The 21,489-nt window shown below is 36.3% G+C and overlaps 2 protein-coding genes across 6 annotated transcripts in view; both read right to left on the minus strand.

Annotated features, from left to right (window-relative positions):
- Positions 1 to 267: 267 nt before the first annotated feature.
- LOC128148016 (coagulation factor XIII B chain-like) lies at positions 268 to 12,371 on the minus strand. 3 transcript variants are annotated; one of them, XM_052801390.1, is made up of 13 exons: positions 12,056 to 12,141; positions 11,368 to 11,461; positions 10,354 to 10,554; positions 9,664 to 9,849; positions 9,043 to 9,219; positions 8,713 to 8,889; positions 6,835 to 7,014; positions 6,399 to 6,491; positions 5,527 to 5,709; positions 2,914 to 3,117; positions 2,264 to 2,446; positions 1,308 to 1,549; positions 268 to 818 (listed from the first exon to the last, which is right to left on the minus strand). In XM_052801390.1, the coding sequence occupies exons 3-12, from the start codon at positions 10,472 to 10,474 to the stop codon at positions 1,338 to 1,340; spliced, it is 1,716 nt and encodes a 571-aa protein (XP_052657350.1). In that variant the 5' UTR covers positions 10,475 to 10,554; positions 11,368 to 11,461; positions 12,056 to 12,141; the 3' UTR covers positions 268 to 818; positions 1,308 to 1,337. The 3 variants fall into 3 exon arrangements, with proteins under 3 accessions (XP_052657350.1, XP_052657349.1, XP_052657351.1); XM_052801389.1 differs by lacking the exon at positions 11,368 to 11,461 and having other exon boundaries at positions 12,056 to 12,371; XM_052801391.1 differs by lacking the exons at positions 9,043 to 9,219; positions 11,368 to 11,461 and having other exon boundaries at positions 12,056 to 12,371.
- Positions 12,372 to 13,330: 959 nt separating this feature from the next.
- The window catches only part of ASPM (assembly factor for spindle microtubules), a 30,803-nt gene continuing 22,644 nt past the window's right edge, over positions 13,331 to 21,489 (minus strand). For all 3 annotated transcript variants that reach the window (XM_052801388.1, XM_052801386.1, XM_052801385.1), the window contains 9 exons: positions 20,829 to 20,988; positions 20,093 to 20,302; positions 19,410 to 19,559; positions 17,320 to 17,511; positions 16,682 to 16,874; positions 16,020 to 16,174; positions 14,917 to 15,093; positions 13,744 to 13,916; positions 13,331 to 13,664 (listed from right to left, as the gene is read on the minus strand). In XM_052801388.1, coding sequence (XP_052657348.1) covers positions 13,559 to 13,664; positions 13,744 to 13,916; positions 14,917 to 15,093; positions 16,020 to 16,174; positions 16,682 to 16,874; positions 17,320 to 17,511; positions 19,410 to 19,559; positions 20,093 to 20,302; positions 20,829 to 20,988 — 1,516 coding nt within the window. In that variant the 3' untranslated portion in view covers positions 13,331 to 13,558. The remainder of the gene's footprint in view (positions 13,665 to 13,743; positions 13,917 to 14,916; positions 15,094 to 16,019; positions 16,175 to 16,681; positions 16,875 to 17,319; positions 17,512 to 19,409; positions 19,560 to 20,092; positions 20,303 to 20,828; positions 20,989 to 21,489) is intronic.

Raw genomic sequence — 21,489 nt, forward strand, 5'->3', positions numbered from 1 at the left:
GGATGGGGGAGAAAATCAGGAAAAGAAGTAAAACTCGTGGGTTGAGATAAGAACGGTTTAATAGAACAGAAAAGAAGAAACTACTAATGATAATTATAACACTAATAAAATGACAACAGCAATAATAAAAGGATTGGAATGTACAAATAATGCGCAGTGCAATTGCTCACCACCCGCCTACTGACACCCAGCTAATCCCCGAGCGGCGATCCCCCGCCCCCACTCCCCCCAGTTTATGCACTAGATGGGACGTCACATGGTATGGAATACCCTGTTGGCCAGTTTGGGTCAGGTGCCCTGGCTGTGTCCTGTGCCAACTTCTTGTGCCCCTCCAGCTTTCTCACTGGCTGGGGATGAGAAGCTGAAAAATCCTTGACTTTAGACTAAACACTACTTAGCAACAACTGAAAACATCAGCGTGTTATCAACATTCTTCGCATACTGAACTCAAAACAGCACCGTACCAGCTACTAGGAAGACAATTAACTCTATCCCAGCTGAAACCAGGACACATACTAAAATGGTTGAGAGGCAAACGTTGTCCATATTCCTGAATTTTCTTCATAATTTCAGTCACACATGTTCACAAGCAGAGCCCCAAGAGTACCTATGTTTAAGTGTCATAGGAAATCATACAAAGTAGTTGGACTAGATATTTTAATAATTTAAATGCTCTCAATTAGCAAAACAAAGATGCTTGCTTGAGTTTTTTTAGGTTTTAAATGGTTTCATAGATCCCTTGAACACTTTTTTTTTTTTTTTTTAATACTTGCTCTTTTTTCTTGTCCCTCAAGCCTTGTCCTTTAGAGGCTTCTTACCTGTGAAAGTAGACATGGGTGCTGTTAAGATGTACAAAATAATAGGCATCTCCTTTCTCACTGTAAAATTAGAGTTTAACATCCATTTGAAGAGCATGAAATTAAATCTCAATTTAGCTATATCCTGTAGTCATGAAAGCACTCATGCTATCAAAATCACCAATATCCTCACAAAGGGCACTACTTGCTCAGCATCTTCTCATCATGGCACTTTGCTCAAGTCCTCCAGATTGTGATGCATCCTCAAGTTTATCACTGTAAGCCTTACAAAACGCCTTCATCCTAAATTTCCCACGTGTATGCCAATATTGCATCCTTCTGCTGCATTCCCAATCCTTATACCACAAAGCACTTTCCCTTCCCTCCCCCTTCAGCTCAGACCCACCAATGCCACTGAACACTCATTTCTCAAAGCTGACTGTAGTGATCTTGAAAATATGAGGCCATCTTAATTCAGCTGTTAATACTAGATAAAAAACATGTACATACCCTTCCTATAGGCTTTGCTGAAGTCCATACTTATTTTCCTCTTTCAACACACCTTGGATACGTCAGCTGTCCTCTCTTACACTGCACTTGAAATAAAGTTGTACCAGATTCTGCTCCAAAATGGTTCTGTTTACAGTAAAATCCAACATAATCCCCATGGTAAAAGTAAATTTGATTCTCATAGAACCCTTGCAGCAGCACATTATTTTTCTCCATTTCATTTTTTGACAAAGTACATGGTTCTAAGGAAGAGACACTTAATCAGTGTTAATAAATCAGTTATTTTTGAAATAGCATCATTTTGACTAGTCTACACTAAAACTGTAAATTATTTCCCATTCTCTTAATATATTATACATGAAATCACTGTACTTTTGGATACTGCAGGCATGTCATATTTAAGGAAACAAAAAGCCAGACAAAATTACACTTGCTTCTATTAAAACTTTCACCTCTAACTGAAAAAAATGAAGTTGAGATCTTAAAGTTCTAGCTGACAATACTCAATTTATAAATTCTAGGTATCTGAATTTAGAGAGAGTTGGGGTTGTTCAGACTGGAGAAGGCTCTGGGGAGACCTTATTGCAGCCTTCCAGTACTTAAAGGGGGCTTATAAGAAAGATGGGGACAGACTTTTTAGTAGGGCCTGTAGTGATAGGACAAGGGGTAATGGTTTTAAACAAGAAGAGGGTAGATTCAGATTGGATATAAGGAGGAAATTTTCTACAACAAGGGCGGTGAAACATTGGAACAGGTTGCCCAGAGAGGTTGTGGATGCCACATCCCTGGAAACAGTCAAGGTCAGGTTGGATGGGGCTTTGAGCAACCTGATCTAGTTGAAGATGTCCCTGCTCATTGCAGGGGGTTGGACTAGATGACCTTTAAAGGTCACTTCCGAACTATTCTATGATTCTATAAATTATAGAGAGAAATAAGTGCATACTTATCACACCTACCTATACAAACTGGTGGTGAAGTCCACTGTCCTTCAGAACAGTAGATTCTCTCAGATCCTTGCAAAAAATGATAGTCAGAGCAACTATACTGAACTGAAGAACCACTGTCATACCAGGTCAGGGGTGGGAGAGTAAGAGCTCCATTCTCAATAGAAGGTGGAGAGTCACATTTTTCTGCAGGAGCTGGAATAATGTGTTAAAAAACATTTGAGAAACATTCAGCTTAAGAAACTAACAAATCAGCAGCTTTAAATGCCTGTCAACACTAGATGTCTATCAGCTCTCAGATAGCGTATTTTTGTACTTCATTATGTCTCAGATCAGAATGCAATCTCCTGCTTAATTCTAACCATAACAAATCCCTTGTGTGCATTTAATTGTTTATAGCTGTCTTTCTACAGAGCTTTGGGTTCCCTGGGCTTGGAGAAGAGCTCCTCCCTCCTTTCTACAGCCTTCCCCTGTTTTTCCATGTTTGGATATATTTAACAATATAGCTGTCTTGTGCAAGGATTTCTGTGCATATCTGTATTGTTGAATCCTAAGCTTCTATGATTTACAACAGATTCCAGGCCTGCACTGCCAAAGCAAATTTTTTCTAAATAGGTCTAAGATTGATAATTAAAAAGGCAATAAATAAAGTATTGTTTTACCTTGCATAATGCATTTTGGATATTTCAGTTTGCCGTGGCTACACTGTGTCCTCCCGGGAGATGGAATGGTAGTCTGGACAAAATTGTATCCCTGTTTACATTCAAACTCTATGAGATCACCATGTAGGAAAATTAATTCTTCCTGCCTCCATTTCAACTCTATGTTGTTGCTGTTCATATCAGTTACATTAAGAGTGCATGGTTCTAGGAAATAAAAGTGTACTTCAATAAAAAGCAACCTTAAGTGATTTCCTAGCTCCCTTTTGTAAGAGTCAAGAAAGAGAAATCTAAATCAATAGTTCTAAAATGTTTTTGAACCTTGCAAGAAAAAGAACTATAGATGCATAAAAAAAAGAATGCAAATGTAAAGAAATGGGCTGAAGTAACTGAAATAACATGCAAAAAAAAACCCCAAAAACCTAAACTGGGAACAGTAAATCACAAAACACACACTTCTGACAAGATCTGGCTTTTACAAGAAGCCTGGGTTTACCATGGAAGAAGAAAAGAACTTCTTTACTGTAACTTGAAAGTACTTTCTATAATGAAAATAGTCATCCATCAAAATTAACCCGTCAGATTTGGCTGATGGGTTTGGTAAGCCCTTCGAGGATAGTAGTAGTTAATACACAGTAAATTTAAACTGTTAGCCTAAGGAAGTGTTTTGACAATTCCCTTTGCTTTGTTTTTTTTCTATGTTTTGTCACTGTTAAAAGAATTTAGAGATCTTCCAAAAACCTTTTGGAAGGTTTCTGTTCTTCTTTGGCTTTTTCAGGTTATTCAAGGTTGATATTGTTTTGGTTGCTATCTGACAGGTTTCTTAAAATTTAGTGCCAGGATCACTTCAAGTAGCCTAGCTTTCCATTAGACAGTTAACCTCATTAACTTTTGAAACCACTGTTACACTGCAGTAAAGCCTGACAGAGGGACAGTGTTGTAGGTTAACCCCAGCCAGCAACAAGGCACCACGCAGCCGTTAGCTCACTTCCCTCCCACCCAGTGGGATGGGGGAGAGAATTGGGGGGGGGGGGGGGGGGGGGGGGGGGAAAAAAAGTAAAACTCACGGGCTGAGATAAAGACAGTTTCATAGGACAGAAAGGAAGAAAATAACAATGATAATAATAATAATAAAAGAATTGGAATATACAAAACAAGTGATGCACAATGCAGTTGCTCACCACTTGCCGACCGATACCCAGTCAGTTACCCATCTGCCCCCCAGGCCAGCTCCCCCCAGTTTATATACTGGGCATGATGTCACATGGTATGGAACATTCCCTTTGGCCAGTTTAGGTTAGCTGCCCTGGCTGTGTCCCCTCCCAACTCCTTGTGCCCCTCCAGGTTTCTTGCTGGCTGGGCATGAGAAGCTGAAAACTCCTTGACTTAGTCTAAACACTACTTAGCAACAACTGAAAACATCAGTGTGCTATCAACATTCTTCTCATCCTAAATCCAAAACACAACACTATACCAGCTACTAGAAAGAAAATTTACTCTACCCCAGCTGAAACCAGGACAGACAGTTATAAAAATAAATTTCTACAAGTTCCACAAGAATCACTGCCTGGTAGAGGCCCTTATTAATGCTTTTCTGAGGGAAAGACAAGGAGAAATCAGTTATTATGCATTCTGATAACAGCACCATAACAACAAATTGGTATGGATATTTTCCTGAAACTACAGTATGTGCTCTTTCTGGTCTGATTAGGTCAGGGTTGAAAAGAAATCTCACAAAACTTGGAAAAGATGGTGTGGTTATTTGGATGCTTAGGAGACAAATAATGCTCATAGGAAACGGGTTTTCATTATTTCACAGGATGTGTTAAATTTGGGTATTCAGATCCAAGAATGCTGATCTGGACCTTTCAATCCAGGTGAGGGACATTTTACCCATTTAGAAATAAGGATTTAAAACTGAACTGGTTATTTATTTGCATTTTCACAGTAGATTACAAACTTAAAGTGAGTCAATTTAACAAAGGATACTAGTAAAATAGAATTATTTTGTTACGGGAAGGAAGGAAAGATAAACTAACAACTCTTGTAGATCATCAGAAGTAGTATTCCTTCTAGTATTGGTAAATTCCTAATGGGAGTTCTATACATTGTTTTGAACAGCATACATAAGAACAACATGGAAAAATTAGAAAGTCCAGAATGAAATAAGAGATATAAAGACACATAATAAAAACAAGGGCTGAAGGTTTAAATATGAAAGTCCAAGAAGTCATTGTATTCCTTATTAATCATATCTAAAAGCCATTTTGGCAACGGCTGCAGTCAATCCTTCTAAACATCTATCAAAGTCAGGAAGAAATTCACTAAATGGAGAATACAGGAGAAAGAAATTAGAGAATCCTCTTAGGTAACAGGGATAGCTACGTTCTAGAATAGCTCACTCAGGAAAACCAAGGAATCTATTTAATTGGGTGTTTGTATGAACAGGCCAGAGGACACCTAGCAGGAATGGCCTAGATATATTTGATTTTGGTTCACCCTCATGTTTCTGGAATCTTTATTAAAGGTGGTCAGGAAAGGATTACCTAGAAGTTCTTTCCAGTTTTACCTTTCTATATTACATAAGACAAAACTTCCTTTTCTTACAAGACTTACCTAAGCAAGTTGGTTGTTCTGTCCAGTTTCCTTGTTCACAGTAAACAGTACTAGGTCCATCCAAAAAATGGTAACGCTGACAACCATATTCTACCGAGGATCCATTTTTGTAACTTGTCAATAATGGACCAAAGAGAACACTGTTTTTAATCACAGGTGGAGAGGTACAGTCTTGCTGCATTTCTAATACAAGGCAGGGAGATGGGTAATTAGATCTTTAAAACAATGTTAACACTGATGAAAGTATCAGACTAATAATAGACTGAGCAAAAAATTTACATACAAATAAAATATAAACCAATATAATTTCTTTTTCAAATTTCATTTTCAGAAACTCTATGCTTGCCTTACTGAATTGCAGACAGGCATTCTATTTCCATCTACACTCCTCATCTAATTCCACTCTTGACTTTTACCAGTTTAGACTGAATATAGATTAGTTCTTTTTCTGTGATGAGACGGTCTTTATTTGTTGGTTGAAACATTTAACCCATATGTCGTTCAAAATAAACAAAAGAAAACTCTCTGGAACTGTTAATCAAATGATCACCAAAATACTCATGAATTTGCATGTTCAGGTGACATTAACAGAAAGAATACAGAATGACTGAAAGTAAATGATAACATATGAAATGAAATTACAAATACACAGCAGGCTTATAGGCGTACTTTATAATCACTAGAAACAAGCAATACTGGCCTTTCATTCATTCAGACTGCTACACTGACATCTGTAGCACATGCAAACATTTTCAAGAGTAAGGAACTGTGCTACAGCAGAAGAGTAGCAACGGTAGTCATACAATGCCTATAATAAATAGCATTGGAGAGTATTGAAGTGCCTTTTAAATAGAAGAGCAACGTTCACCTACTTGTATCTTCATTGTGATATGTTTTGCTTGCCCTTATTGCTGCATCTGCCTCGAGTGATGGTGGTGCCTCAGATGCCTGTTTATCCATAGTTCCTATAACCATAGCAGAAACGTAGAACCAGTTTTCTCAGAAACAACTCATTTTCAAATACCAAAACAGACAGACACTGATGCATTGTAAGATGTAATAAAAGCAATATTCCAGGGGAGAACTACACAACACGGATGTCAGCTGAATTCACCTAGCTCATCCTTTCTCCTTAATCTGTGAACAATGGATTGTCTGCAAACTATGCAGCACATTACCTCTCAAGCATTTTCACAGAGGATGACATAAACAGTTTTGCAAATATGGAAACCAAGGCTGTCCAGAAATTTAAGGCATTGTTTGAAGAATCGTTTCTGTTCAGTAGTCAGTCTTCACAAAACTACTAACCAATACAAATAGGGGGTGATGACCATTTTCCTTTTTCACACCAGATTTCCTCAGATCCTCTTACTTCAAAGGTACTTTGACACTGTATACGAACTTTGTCTCCATTGTGATGTGTTCTTTTAACTGTGGTGATATGGGCGTGAGGAGGAAGCGGTGGCGGAGGACATTTATTTTTTACATCTGAAAACAAAAAACACATATTGTTTTCTCATTAATCAAAACGATGGACACAATTAATTTTACTATACAACATGCAAGCCTATCACTCAAAAGACTTTTTTGGTTGGGCCAGAGTAATTGCTTACTCCCATTTTCTTAACAAAATGGGAGACCAGAACAAAAAAGTGATTTTACGTTCAACAAATATGAAATAGAGGTATTATGCTATTGCACTGCTATAAACAAATTCGTAATTTCTCCACATAGACTTAATAAAATGGTCTTTAAAGGACTTCAGGAAATAGAGGTTTCCCATACCCTCCATTGATATAATATTTAAAAGCAGCTTCTGTATTAATTCTAATGCTACAGAAGCAGCAATAATCATAGCCCATTTCCTACCCCCAAATTAAGTTTACAATTACTGTATCCTCAAAACTAGATTTAGGCCATGTTTTCGTTCACCTGAGCACCCCACCTTCTCTGCGCTCACTCAAGAAAAATTCCTGCTGTGTCATCAGAATAAATACAGGGCTAGGGTCCTAACACATGCCATTTAATTGAGAGCTTCTAGTGCATTTTAAAAGCTACAGTATCTCCTAGGAAAGGAAGATGAACTTCATCTTTATACTCAGTCACGTAGTCTTCTACAAGATTAGCTATAAAGGAATTACAAAGCACTAATTTTACTGAAAACTGTGCTTAACTTGTCTGTATTTTTTAAAGGTTAAATATAATTTTTTTTAATCTCAAGCATCACCCACACAACGATTATTAAATTTGCTTTAGAAAACATACTTCACAAGAAAAATTCCTATAAAAATATATTGGAAATGGATACCATAGATTTACCTTAAATCAATAAGATTGTCCCATCCTCTATCATCAACATCTAGCATCCCTTGTATATAAAGCAGAGAATTTGTTACCACGAGGCAGTGAGATGTCCTAAAGCTCAGAAGTAATCCTCATAAAGGGGGCAATATCCAGATAAGACAATGGCCCACGACTATCAAGGTATGTTGAAAAATATTATAAATTTTCAGCTAACCTAAATGTTCGTACTGTTTTCTGCTGTATACTAGATCTCATCTGGTTCACTAGACCTTTCATTCTTTTGAAAATTTCTTTTCTGAGAATATGCATTATCCCCCAATGAGTGGAGAAGTGATAGTAATTGCAAAAGGTGTGTTTCTGTCCTCAGGATGACCTTTCTAGTTAATCCTGTTGAAAACATGTAGTTTGGTGAGGCTGTAAAGCTCTGAAAAGTACCACAATTCCCATGCTCAGGAGGAACTTGTTATAAATTTTATTTTTAATGCCTCTCAAGAGGCATGTTCCCACCTCACAAGGCAGGATTAAAAATGCTTGATTAAACCTTCATGTAATCTGAACTTGGTTTAACTTGAGCTTCAGGGGCTGAACAACTTCCCTGTAATTGTTGACTCCTGCTTCTCCAGGATACAACATTCAGAGAAACAACAGCAAGAGACAGTATCTGCTCTATTGTTAGAGTCCACTGATAATTAATACCAATTATCATTCCTTTCCTCCCTGCTACCTTGGCTACCTGCCCTTCAGCTAACACTTGATTTCTACTTAGGCTGTGAACTGGTACAAAAAGCATATTTTTATTTTGTATTCACAAAGCATTTAATGAAAGAAGGTGCTAGTCTTTCACCAAGAATTTGATGTAGTAATACTATAAAAATAAGGTACCTTCACACACTGGAGGGTCTGGATGCCATCCAAAATAATAACATTGAATTAGGTCAAATTCACTGACAGAATAATTTTCCTCACAGAAAAAGTGAACTACATCTCCCTCTTCATAGATTTCCTTCACAGGATAGAAACCTCCACGTGCTATTGCACTCAAAGAGGTGCAAGTTATTTCTAGGAAGAAAACACACAGCAGTGAAAACCAGTTGAGGAAGGCTTCCCCTCCACCCCCACAACAGCTTATAAAAAAAGTCTTTTTGCAAATTTTTGTTTATTTGTAGAATAAATCGCATTTCAAACAGAATTATTTTCCAGCCCGTTACATACTAGTGCAGTTTGGAGTAAGGGACCACCCATGTGTTAGACACACTGCTACTTCTGTAGAGTTTCCTCCTGCAGTACGATAACCCGCATCACATTCGTATAGTAGTGTTTCATTCAGTCGAAGCTCCTGTTGGGCTGTGAAGTAGCTGCCGTGATGTAAATTGGGTACCTGACATGACTCTTAAACAAATAAAGCATATGCATAATATTAATTGTTCTTTTCATTTCAAGTTATCAATCTAAATTTTTCTTTAGATACACCTTAGAAGTGGTCATATCCAAGGCAAAATCTTTGCAAATAATGAATAATTTAAAATGCAGTAGATTACACAAGTTTTCCAGGTGTCATTTGGGAAGAAAGTTTGGATGGCAACAGATTTATTTGAAACAATGCAATTTCATCTATACTGATTCCTTCTACATATAATTTTATCTATACCAATTCACAAAACTAGCAGCATGTGAAATCTGACCACTTCTTCCCACGAGGTACAGCTGAGAACCTGCTTTAGGAGCACTCAAATGATAACCTGACATAAGGCAGCTTGGCCCTACAGGTACAGCAAGGACAGTAGAATTATATACATATAAGAGATTCGAAAGGAGAAAAATGCAGAATCCTACCAAATTTTTTAGCACAGCTTGGCTGGGAAGACCATCCTTCTGGCCGACATTGCACTGTATCTTCAGTACCACCGCTTGGAGTGTGGTAGCCTGGATTACATTTGTACTGAAGCTTCTCATGTATTTTGAAGTACATTTCTGTACCATAAAAAAAGCCATTTTCCAAAACAGGCTTGTTACATTTTTCTAAACGAAAGGAGATAGCTTGGTTAGAAAGAAAGAATTAATGGAATATTTTTGTTTTCTGATAAGCAAAAGAAGGGGTTTAGCTATCCTGATCTAATCTTGGTTTTCTTGACCTATTGAAGAAACTCTACTACAATCATCAAACCAATGGTAATAACATGGAACATGACAACCAAGGAATCTAGAGCTAGGGAGGCTCTACAAGATATACATCTGAGGGGAAACTATCTATTAGTTTTCCCAAAATAAGGAAACTGGGCAACTTTCTTGGCATTCTTATAAAAACTTACATGGTAAAAGCCCTTAAAATGTGTATTATTGTAAAAATATTCCATATATAAACATATGTAGTTTATATACATAAAGGATTAATTTCACCTTGTTGTCCTAACTTACACATCTTATCCCTTCTGTTATGTAGCTTCTGTTCCTGTATGTTCCAGGAAATCCAGCTGGAAAAGTTTCCTGCTAGAAACAATGACGAGATTAAGAGAGCTAACTCACTGTAGCACTGTGGCACTGGAGACCATCCTTTTGCTGTACAAGTTATTCTTCCATCTTGAGTCCCAGTTTCAGTTGTATAACCAGCCATACAAGAATAGGAAAGTTTTTTTTCCTTACGCATAGGGAAATAATAACTTTTGAAATTATAATAGTACTGGGCAATCTTTCCACTTTCGATATGTGGCAAATCACAAGGTTTATCTGCAAAAAGATAAATAAATATTGACTCTTTATTTAAGCCCAGAAGATGTAAGCATGAGCACCCTTTGCTGCATAAACATACTGATGCCTGCTCTAAAATCCAGTGGCAACAGTGTCAAGATTAGCTATGCCATAGCTCCTCAATTCAGCAAACATTATCAGAACAGTATGACAAACTTCTAGGAGGCGACATATGAGTTAAATTCCCTTTCTTCAGCAAGTTTAAGAACAGAGTCAACAGAAAAGATAGACAAAATGGAGGTTAAGGAAAGAACAAGTAGAATGGCGATTAAAAAAAACCAACACACAAACCAGTAATAGTAGAAAACCTTTAAAAGGAGTTATGTTGTATAGGACATTAATTTATTAAAAACAAAACAAAACAAAAGCAATACTTATTTTTCTATTTCTTATAAAATTATCCTTTGAGTCTCAAAAATTCTCTCCATGGCATTACAAGGCAACCAACCTGAAGAATCAAGTTTTTAAAACTGAATCACCATCCATGAAACTCAGTATAATAGGGCAGAATTTTCCCACAAGTTGGCACTGCTGTATTCACACTACACATATTAGAACCTAAATAACAAACTATTGCTCCTTCACTCAATGGCACTAGAATTTACTGTATTTACTAGAATTTTCTGCCAGTTTAGTATTTTTACTAAAGAGAAAGTGCCAAGATAATTTTTTTTTTTTAATAATTCCCTTCCTCACACAGCCAAGGTATCACATCTAGATAAAAAAAAAGAAACCCAAACCTGAGGGTAATGAAGACAGAAATAAAGACAGAAATGGTTGCTACCTACATACCTTTTGTTTTGCTTTCCAAAGGATATCAGAGTAATTTCAACTGCTTTGCATAAAGAGAAAACTAGTGAAGACAGAAGTAGTTGCAACAAATATGCTGGAATTAAATATACATTAGCAGATACAAAATGAAATGCAAAAAAAGGGACACCTTTTCAATTAATGGAGGTGTACCCTCATATACAGTCCACAGCTTTGTGAACTTGCAGTTCAAGTGGTACGTAAGCTATATAAACCCAGGAATTTTAAGCAATGCTGAAAATAGGGATAAGGAAATGCAGAACCACCCCAGACTAGCTTCTGCAGGTTCCATTTAACTTCCACTCTTTTGCTTTGTGGTAAAGCCAAAACACTTCAATCACCAAGACACTTCAATATATAAAATGTTTTAATAGTACAAAATCTAATTTGTATAAGTACCTTAAAACCACTCAAATACATTTCAAAAGAAACTTTTTCTGAATAAAAATCTGAACACTTCAATATTACAGCTTTGAAGCTTAGATATGAATCTGTAGCCCTAAGCTACAGCAACAGCTGAATCATGATCATCAGCCACCTCACAACAAAATTATATTTAAAAAACAGTGTTTACTCTTGGTAAATATATGAAAGACATTACACTTGTTACCTAGACTGTATTTTCTAGATTCATTGTACATTTATTAACAATAGAATTCAGTGTATTTACCTTCTGCAAAGAGCTTGCCTGAACACACCATAACTAGGAAGAAAAAACAGCTTTTAAATCTCATCTTCATTACTGTCTCCATCAACAGTTTCCACCACCTGTGAAAACTCCCTAAGTATTACTTTTGTAAATAATTAACTGGATTTTCAAAGGTATTCACAAATGCCTTGGTGTCCATGGTATTTTGTAGCAAGTTATTTCACTGAAAACACTATTTTCATTTATTTTAGTTTTCCAAATACCCTACCACTAGATTTGCAGAATTCTACTTCCGTTTGGCATACTGTACATCAGTAAAGAGGACAGGATTTATCATTTTACAGTGAAACCAGGCAACAAGCTTATGGAACCATTTAAACTAATTGAACACTGTTCCCCTCAGAACCTCCCAAGTTCCAAGTTTAAAGGGCATTCTGTTATCAGATTATTTACTTTGGCTGAAATAAGAGGAAATAGAAAATTCTCCCCTCCTCCAGCCTAGCCCCATATAACCAGTCAGTTGTATTCTATATATTATTAATTTTGGAGGCTTTTACATTAAGAGCATAGTGACTACTATTATCTGTCTGTTGTGTTTTGCTGTATATAGCTAGTCCCTTTTGAGTCTTTTTTTAAACAAAACAAATAGAACCTCATTTACAATGCATTATCACCTAACTAACTAAATGGCTACTAGTTGATTTAGCATCATGTTCCAGCCTTGGGAGGCATAATCTTTAAATTTGGGGGTGGGAGGGTATAATTTTACAGTTTTCATTTTCTTGGCCTTGCTCTAAGAAAATGCAATTCCAAGGCACAAGAGAACGGAATTTAAGGGAGATGCTGTGATGAACACCATCTATTCAGCCAGATAAGATGCATGCTTGCATATATGGCTCACTTGATAGGAAGAAAGCACTCCCAAATCACCTTCCTTAAAATATCAGGTCAGAATTTCTAAATTCACCATTACAACATCCTGTTGTTCCATCATAATCTTGTAGTGTTTAAAAAAAAAAATAAATCAGAATTATAAAAAATTTTTTTCTAGTCACACATGATCCCTCAAAACCTTACTAGAAACTAAACTCAGGCTCCCCCAAAACAGTAGCCAGTTTTGAAATCCACAGACTATGCCTCCCTTCCTACCTATACCTCTCCAGATCAGACAAGCCAACATAACTGTCCCACACAAATGACCTTTTTTAACAGAATTCTACAATATTTGATCAGTGAGGAATACCATGCTATTTGTAAGATTCACAGTTGTGTAATAACAGTACATTACTGCACTAGTGAAATTTCCAGGCCTTATGATTTTATTGTACAATTGCTTTTGGTAAGTAGCACAAAATAGGATTGCAAAAGCTGTATACAACAGAAAAAAGTTACAGAAATGTTAATTGCAATTTGAAAAAACATTTTCAAGGGTACCTTGACACTTATTTGCTTTCTTTCAAAATCATTTAGTTGTCTACTACATACGTGCTGTACAAATACATTTTCATATACAACATTTACACTTCAGTAGCAGGCAATACCAAGTGTATCCATCACCATCAGAATTGCTTGCAGAGGATCCACAACTTCTTGCATGTTATCTTTCCTCAAAACCCAGTCTGGTTTAATTCTGTGAAAATATTAATGGCTTGTCATTAAAACATTATATTGCCACAGCAGAAACAGCAGACTAATTTTTAAGCTCTTACCTTGAAACTGTTTCTATTCTTAGAAGAGTTACTGGAACAAAGGAAGTTCCACTTAAGAAAGTGTTTGTTTTCTGCTTCAGAAGTGTTCTCTCTGCATCCATTTTATGTTTACGAGCTGTAAGCTTATATAGGCTTTGAATGCAAGTAACAGCTCTTGGTATGCTTCGGATTTCCTGAGAAAAGGTGAAAAAAGTACACAGTTAATGCTACAAGTTCAAAAGCAACTTAACAAATCAAGAAATCTGTTTTGCTCAATGAAAACTGAAGGTTTATAATTTAAGCTGATCTTCTACCCACAGGTACACTGAAACCATTTTAAAGCCAGCACACCTACAAGTCAGTGGTCTAATGCTTTCAAAATACTCAACAACTGGTATGCAACCTGACATCTCAGAAAATTTAAGCTCTTAAAAGTCAGATTTTTCTAATTTCTCATTCAAACCAATTTTCACATATGCCACTAGCATATGCCTTCAATGATTGGTACAGAGAGACAAATTCGTGTTTGTACCCATCTTCATAGCACTGAAAGAATGCAATGGTCAGAGGTGACTGGATAACTTAAGTGCTTATATCTGATAGATGAACAGCTAGTGAATTTATAGCATAGAACCCAGACTACCCTAATAACCTTACTGGGAATTCTAGCAATAGGCATGAACAAAGGAAATTTCTTTCAGAAACAGGCTGTGTCTCTGTTACAATAGAATATGTCAACACAAAGTCATAGACAATTACATTGCCAGTTGTTACTGACAATAAAGACCTTCGCTTTATCTGAAAAGCAACGGTAAACTTTCAGAAATGGAATAAAAGTTAATTAAGTGGCAACTAAACTATATCTAATGCCAAGCAATTGATAGAAAGTCATCAAAACCCTGTAGAAAGCAAGAATTGCAATATCACAATCTTGCAAGAATTGCAGGATCAGAACCTCGATGTCTTACTTAATAGCTCTGAGTGACCACGGCATACAAAGCACAAAATAATGAGTGTTTTCACCACCTTGGAAATGCATTGTTTTTAATCAGAGTTTACTCATAATTAATATTTCAGCCATGATAGGTCTGCTAGAGAGGAAGAGGAAAAAAATAATAATTTACAACCACCACCAAAACACACCAGAAAAGCACGTTAAATGAAATTATTAAATCCAAAACATTTAAGCCTTACCAAAGCTCTTTTTGAGTCCTTTGAAAGGATGGCCAACAAACAACAGGTCTTTGTGAAAATGCTTCCTCCTTTCTCTGAAATTTTGTCCCCAGCTTTCCCTCTGTATATTTGCAGGAGGTCTAGCAACGTATCTATAGAATTTTCTACTTCATAAACTGCTTGAGTAGTTCTTTTATACTGTTATACAAGAAAGAGACAAGAGAGGTTATATACACAGATCTTTAAAATATCTTTCAGGTTAGAGGAAAAAGCAAAATCCATATTCTCCCTTAGATCAAATTTGTAGCTGATCTGGCATCCAAGCGATAAAAATCACTTCTGTATGTTACATCATTGTAACAGGTTACAAAAAGCCACCCCCCCCTTGTTTAGAAAACTGTAGAATCTGATTTTACATTTAAAATAGAATAATAAATTAGAATAAGTTTACAGAAATTTAAAAATAAGTTTAGTCTAAATGTTTTGGGGTTTTTTTTCCTGAAATAAAAATAAAATGATTTGAATGTAAATGCCTATAGGATGGATATAAGATCAAAACCTATGTTTAGCAAATATTTTAAATTTCAAAGTAAAAAAACCTCTAGAACAATCAATCCATAGTCAGTAACTACAGTACTAACACAGTACTGAAGCAGCTTTAAGTATTTATGAAAATAATCAGTTCTGTAAGAAATCCAAAAGTGTAAATATAGTCTATTCTATGACATGAATTTGGAAAAGTAGCCTGTCTTCTGGAACATATATGTTTCTACCTTAAAAAAAAAAACTTCACAGCTTATCCCAAGTACTACGATTCTGCATTTCTACACAATTTTATGCATTTCTACATGGTTTCATGCAATACTTGGGATACCTTGCAATGTAATCAGTTAAAAGTAAAACTATTACTTTAAGACCATAAAATAATTTTCTTTTGCCAAAAGGAAAATTAAATCGTAATTATTACAAAGTAGATTAGTTTCAAAATAGCATAGTTAAAATTCAGAAATTTTTTTTTTTATTCAGAACTATTATTTTTGTTGTTTTAAATTTATTCAGAAATTTTGCAGGTAAATAAAGTAGTCTACAGCTTATAAACCTGCAAAAGAAAATATTAAAGTTACCTTTGAAACATTAAGTAGAACCTGAATTGAATATCTGATCACATCCATGCATGGAACACTCCGGTTACAACTTCGGATCAGAACAAAAATAGTGAAGATTGCTCTGCTCTGGGCCATATTTTCACAACAGAGTGGGGACAGCCTGGTAGCCACCTCTGTGATAATTCAAACAAACAAACAAACACACACACACAACAACAAAGAAAACTCTGAAGCTCAAGTAATTTAATTGCAAACCCAGGGTTTCCCCTTATTTTTAAGTAGAAGTGCAAAGAAGTAAAAATTGCAATTATTTACTTAAAGAAGTATTTATAAATCAATAGTTTTAGTATTCCAGACTAAAAATTAAGCAAACAAAACAATCCATGGAGAACATATACTGATAATAAACATAACTGACCTATGTAAGGCATAGTATTACTAGGACTGCCAGGAAATCAGAGCAATCATAAAGGATTTCCATTCCCTACGTAACCATTTTAATATTGTTCTTAAATCAATAATCTAATTTTAGTCTAGAAAAAACCCTCCGTTATACTAACATGTTCACATTTTCCAATCATACAGAAAGCCTAAATATCATTATGAACTCTTCTCAGCTGAAAAATTCCAGTTTCTATCATCCTGGAAATCTATCAGTTATAATAAAATAAAATACTGACCAAGATGCTTTAATGCTGCAAGAATATAAGAGAGATGTTTGTATTTTAGAAGGTATTCAATAGCAATTGCTGTTCTGTTGCACAATTTGTTTTCTTCTCTGCTCTTTTCATTAGCCTTTTCTAAACTACGTCTTAAAGCTTTAGTTTTTGCTGTGTCATTACTCTTTCTCCAAGAATATCCTCTCCACAATGCCTACAGAAAAGGAATTTCAAAGAGAAAAAAGTTGTAAACAAGAGACCATAGAACTTCCATTACCATTCCAAATCAATTTTTCACAAGTCTAGCAAAGTATTTAATTACCTTGGTTATTAATTTTTAAGTAATTATCAGAGTTTAATCTTCCTGTACTGGATTTTCAAGACAAAAGACCAAAACAAACATGTATATACACTCCACACTCACTCCCACATAAGTCATCTCAACCAGTATCTGCTTAATATTACTTTGTGATCTGTTTGCATTGAGCTTTGATGTCTAAACTGAAGCTCACAGGATAAATTCTGAACTGATAAATTCACCAGCCAAAGCAAACATCTTCCCTCTATCCAAAAACCCATGAGAGAAAAAAAAAAAAACAAACCAAAACACACCCAAAACTTAAAAAAAAAATTGTAGTTTTCTTACAAGAAGTATTTACCTGAAATTTAATTACTCCAACTGCAAATTTTCTCCTACGTCTGCAGGCAAGGAATCTTCGTACGTTTTGCTGGATTATGGTTGCTGCATTATTTCTGTGATTTAGCCAGCCTCGAATCACATGTTGTAACTGAATGATTCTTTGATAATCTCTTAGAAACCTCTTTTGTTGCATTTTAGCTCGGAACCATCTCTGTTTAAAATTAAAGTACCTTTCCATTTATTTATTTAACACTTTTCCCTAAATTCCCTTTTCCTATCCTAAACAAGCATTGATAAGAACTGCAGAACTATTTTAACACAAGCTTTGACAGATAACAGGCACTATAAGCTTCACTAGCACTCATATGGTCACCATGACACAGCTCTGACTGGCGTGGGGGTAGCTGAAATGCAAGACTACAAAATGAAACCTTAACTAGGAGCAGTTAGGAAAGCATTCAGAATGGGAATCAGAATCAAACAGGAATTGGAATAGAATAGAATTTTCAGTTGGAAGGGACCTACAAAGATCATCTAGTCCAACTGCCTGACCACTTCAGGACTGACCAAAAGATAAAGCGTGTTATTAAGGGCATTGTCCAAGTGCCTCTTAAACACTGACAGGCTCAGGGCATCAATCACCTCTCTAGGAAGGCTGTTCCAGTGTTTGATCACCCCCTTGGTAAAGAAATGCTTCCTAATGTCCAGTCAAAACCTCCTCTGGTGCAGCTTTGAACCATTCCCACGCATCCTATCGCTGGATACCAGGGAGAAGAGATCAGCACCTCCGTCTCCACTTCCCCTGCTCAGGAAGCTGTAGAGAGCAATGAGGTCACCCCTCAGCCTCCTTCTCTCCAAACTAGATAAACTGAAAGTCCTTAGCTGCTTCTCACAGGACATTCCTTCCAGCCCTTTCACCAGCTTTGTTGCCCTCCTCTAGATGCATTCCAGTACCATAACATCCTTCTTAAACTGTGAAACCCAGAACTGCACACAGTGTTCAAGGTGAGGCCGCACCAACACTGAATTACAGTGGGATAATCACCTCTTTTGACCAGTTGGCTATACTGTGTTTGATGCACCCCAAGTTTGCCCTCTTGGCTGCCAGGGCACACTGCTGACTCCTATTGAACCTGCTGTCGACCAGCACCCCCAGATCCCTTTCTGCAGGGCTGCTGTCCAGCCACTCCTCTCCCAAATTATACTTGTGCCTGGTGGTACTCTGTCCTAGGAGTTTTCTTTCTCTTGGCTGACTTTTAAGGAGAACTACCATTCCACTTTTCTCATTTCCCAGCTTTGTTTCTTCCCATCTATATAGAGAAGGGAGACAGGGTACTGTATGCCAAATCTGAGCAAAAAGCCTCTTCTACCACCCATTTGCTTTTGCCTTAAGGGGAAAATATAACTTATGGGGAGAGATAAACAGATTTGTCTATATGGAGGAGTAGTACGGCAAAGTTTGCCATAACATCCTTGACTAGAGAACAGCTATTTCAGGGTTCCTGTTTCAGCCTCTCCACTTATTTAATGCTGACTTTCCATTATTGGGACTAAGCGAATGGTCAGTTTGGAGACCTGAAGATAATTTTTACTATTAGGCAGTGCTGCAATACAGACCTGATTTTTGATCTTGCTTTTAGAGAAGTAAAACATGGTTGTACTAAAAATGCTGTAACTTAGGCTCTGGTACCACTTGCAGGTTAGAAGCATCCAACAAAGTAAATCACTGTATCCCAGGGGATTGTTCGTGTAAGATGTTCTTTTCATGAGCCTTAACAGGTTGCCATGTCTGATCTTTCCTACCTACAGTAGGATGTGAAGAAATAGGCTAAGACAGCACTCAGATTCCTTTGGCAAGCTTGAGGGTCTGAAGGAAACAAACTTTCCCACACATCCTTAGCTTTAAAGTGCGTAAGCCTCCAGAGCCTGATGAGATCCACTCTATTATGCTTGGCTGGGTATAAGCAGCATTATTTAATAACCCATAGTCTCCATAATTTAGCTCTATTTTCACATGTGAAGGAACTAGTGTCTTAGTGTTACTGCTTAGCTGATAGAAAAGAAATTAGACTATGTTACACAAAAACATTTGTCCTTAATTAGACTAACCTGTATTATAAGAACAGATGAGATCTGGTTTTGTGCAAGTTTTAAGATGAGGTGAATCCTATACAGCCTTTGAATTTTAATTGCAGAGATATGATGATATACAGCAGCTGTAAAATAAAGTAGCCTCTTCTTTTGTTTCTGTTCTGAAATCTGTAGAAGGAAAACAAAACAAGGAACATTATTAATTTTCATACTGACAGGTAGCTGATCGTCTATGCAAAGACCATAGTACACAGCACTATGCTATTAGATGCTGAAGAATCACCTCAGAAGTCATTACCTCAGAACTAAAGTAAGCTACCTTTCTTCAGTACTAGATCTTTAATCTAACAGAGAGAATAACACAGAGAAGTGATTATAAGCAACAACATTAATATATAGTGGAGATCAGTTTCATTGTAAGTGTGTGTGTGCAGAAGTATCAGTTATAGGTAAGCCACAAAGATCTCAGAAGCTAAAAAAACACCCAACAGTGAAAACCTTTTTTAGTACTAAAGGATTGTGAGAAAAGGATCAAACTATATTTTGTTCTATTCTGACCCACCCAATTCTCAAAGCAGTCAACAAGAATTTGAGTTCAACAAGTGATCAGGTTTCCCTTTTCTTGCCAGCCAGAACTGATACTAAAACAGGTATAGAGATAGTTTACATCAAAAGTATAGTTTAATTTGAAGCATACTAACCTTTTTTCTGGCTAAATAACCCCGTATAAATGCTTGCAGTTTAATGACAGCTCTTCTAGTTTTGTTGTATTTCATAAATTGAAGCCTGCCTTCCTGCCAAGCCCTCAGATGGTTTTGGATAATTACAGCAGCAGCTTTTTGTTGAACAAGTTTCCTTCTTGCCTTGAAACCTCTGTATGCTTTTTGGATCAAACATGCAGCTTGAAGCTTCTGAAAAATATTTTGAAGAATGCATTGGTAATTAAACTTCTGTTTGTTCCTGTCATGATCAATATACATTTATATTTTAGTTCTAGATTTTTTTTTCCAATCATAAGAAAGAGAACAAAAATAAAATAGGAAATACAAGCAAACTCATGCAGTACTAGTTTATATAAAAATACACTTTCACAATTTGGAAGGTCTTTTCCCTTACCTAAATGGGGTCAGAATATGGTCAGCTTAACTTAATCCTTTGTAAGAATAAAGACAAGCGAAAAATATACATTTTATCTTATCAGTAGACAGGGATAATTCAAAAATTGGAACTGTTTGAAAACTAGAATCAACCTCGTTGCTCCAAGCAAAAAGGAAATTTGGTATTTTGAAGATTGAAGAGTTTTGATCTAAACTATCTTTCTTCTGGCCCTACCTTTTTTCTTTTCTATACTTCTGTACATTGGTGACAAAAATTACTCAAATACACTGAAAACTTTTAAAACAACCATGACATAGCAGAGTGCAAGTGAAAACATACCTTTCTTAAAAGTCTTCTAGCTCTGTACTGTCTATATGCCAACTGAATCTTAACTGCAGCATTCTTAGTTGCCAGAAACTGATGTTGAATCTTTCGTGCAGTAAGGGTTGCTCTCCATCTTCTTTGAATGGTAAGTGCACAGAACTTCATTTTCAAAAACCTAATGCGAAAAATGCATTTTAGGTTTTTTTCCAAAAGTTGAGAACACTTGCATTTTTGAAGTAAGAAAACTGTGACAGTTTACAAAATTATTAAGACAGATACTGTGAAAGCAGAGATGTTATCAGCCAAATCTTAGAACACTAGCACAAGGGGATAGCCAGCAATGTTGGCAGAAAGACTGGTTTAAAATAGAAGATACTTTTTGTTTTCCCACAGTAGGTAATTCCAGAACTTGCTGCCAAAGGAAGTTGGGGAGGGAGACAGCAGTTTTAAAGGCATTAGACAGATTGACATACAACAGGTCCATAAAAGGATAATAAAGGGAACAGGCAAGGATGTAAGTTCTAGCAGCCGTAATCTAACAAGCATGGAAGCTTGAGGGAGGACCTTAGAAAGTCACCAGGTTAATGTAGTCTCCCTAAACTTCTACTGCTACTGGCAGAGGACAGAGTTCTGAATGAGATGAACTATCAGGCTGATCTAGTATAGCATTTATTGT

Source organism: Harpia harpyja, chromosome 11 (genome assembly GCF_026419915.1).
Source record: "Harpia harpyja isolate bHarHar1 chromosome 11, bHarHar1 primary haplotype, whole genome shotgun sequence".
NCBI classification, from domain to species: domain Eukaryota; kingdom Metazoa; phylum Chordata; class Aves; order Accipitriformes; family Accipitridae; genus Harpia; species Harpia harpyja.

Coding starts and splice junctions, on each gene's coding strand:
- LOC128148016 (XM_052801389.1), bottom strand. CDS start 12,137: ATGGAGACAGTAATGAAGATGAGATTTAAAAGCTGTTTTTTCTTCCTA. Junction 9,220..9,663: donor AAGCTGTGCTAAAAAATTTG/GTAGGATTCTGC, acceptor TATTTGTTTAAG/AGTCATGTCAGGTACCCAAT. Junction 2,447..2,913: donor TCCAAAATGCATTATGCAAG/GTAAAACAATAC, acceptor ACATTATTCCAG/CTCCTGCAGAAAAATGTGAC.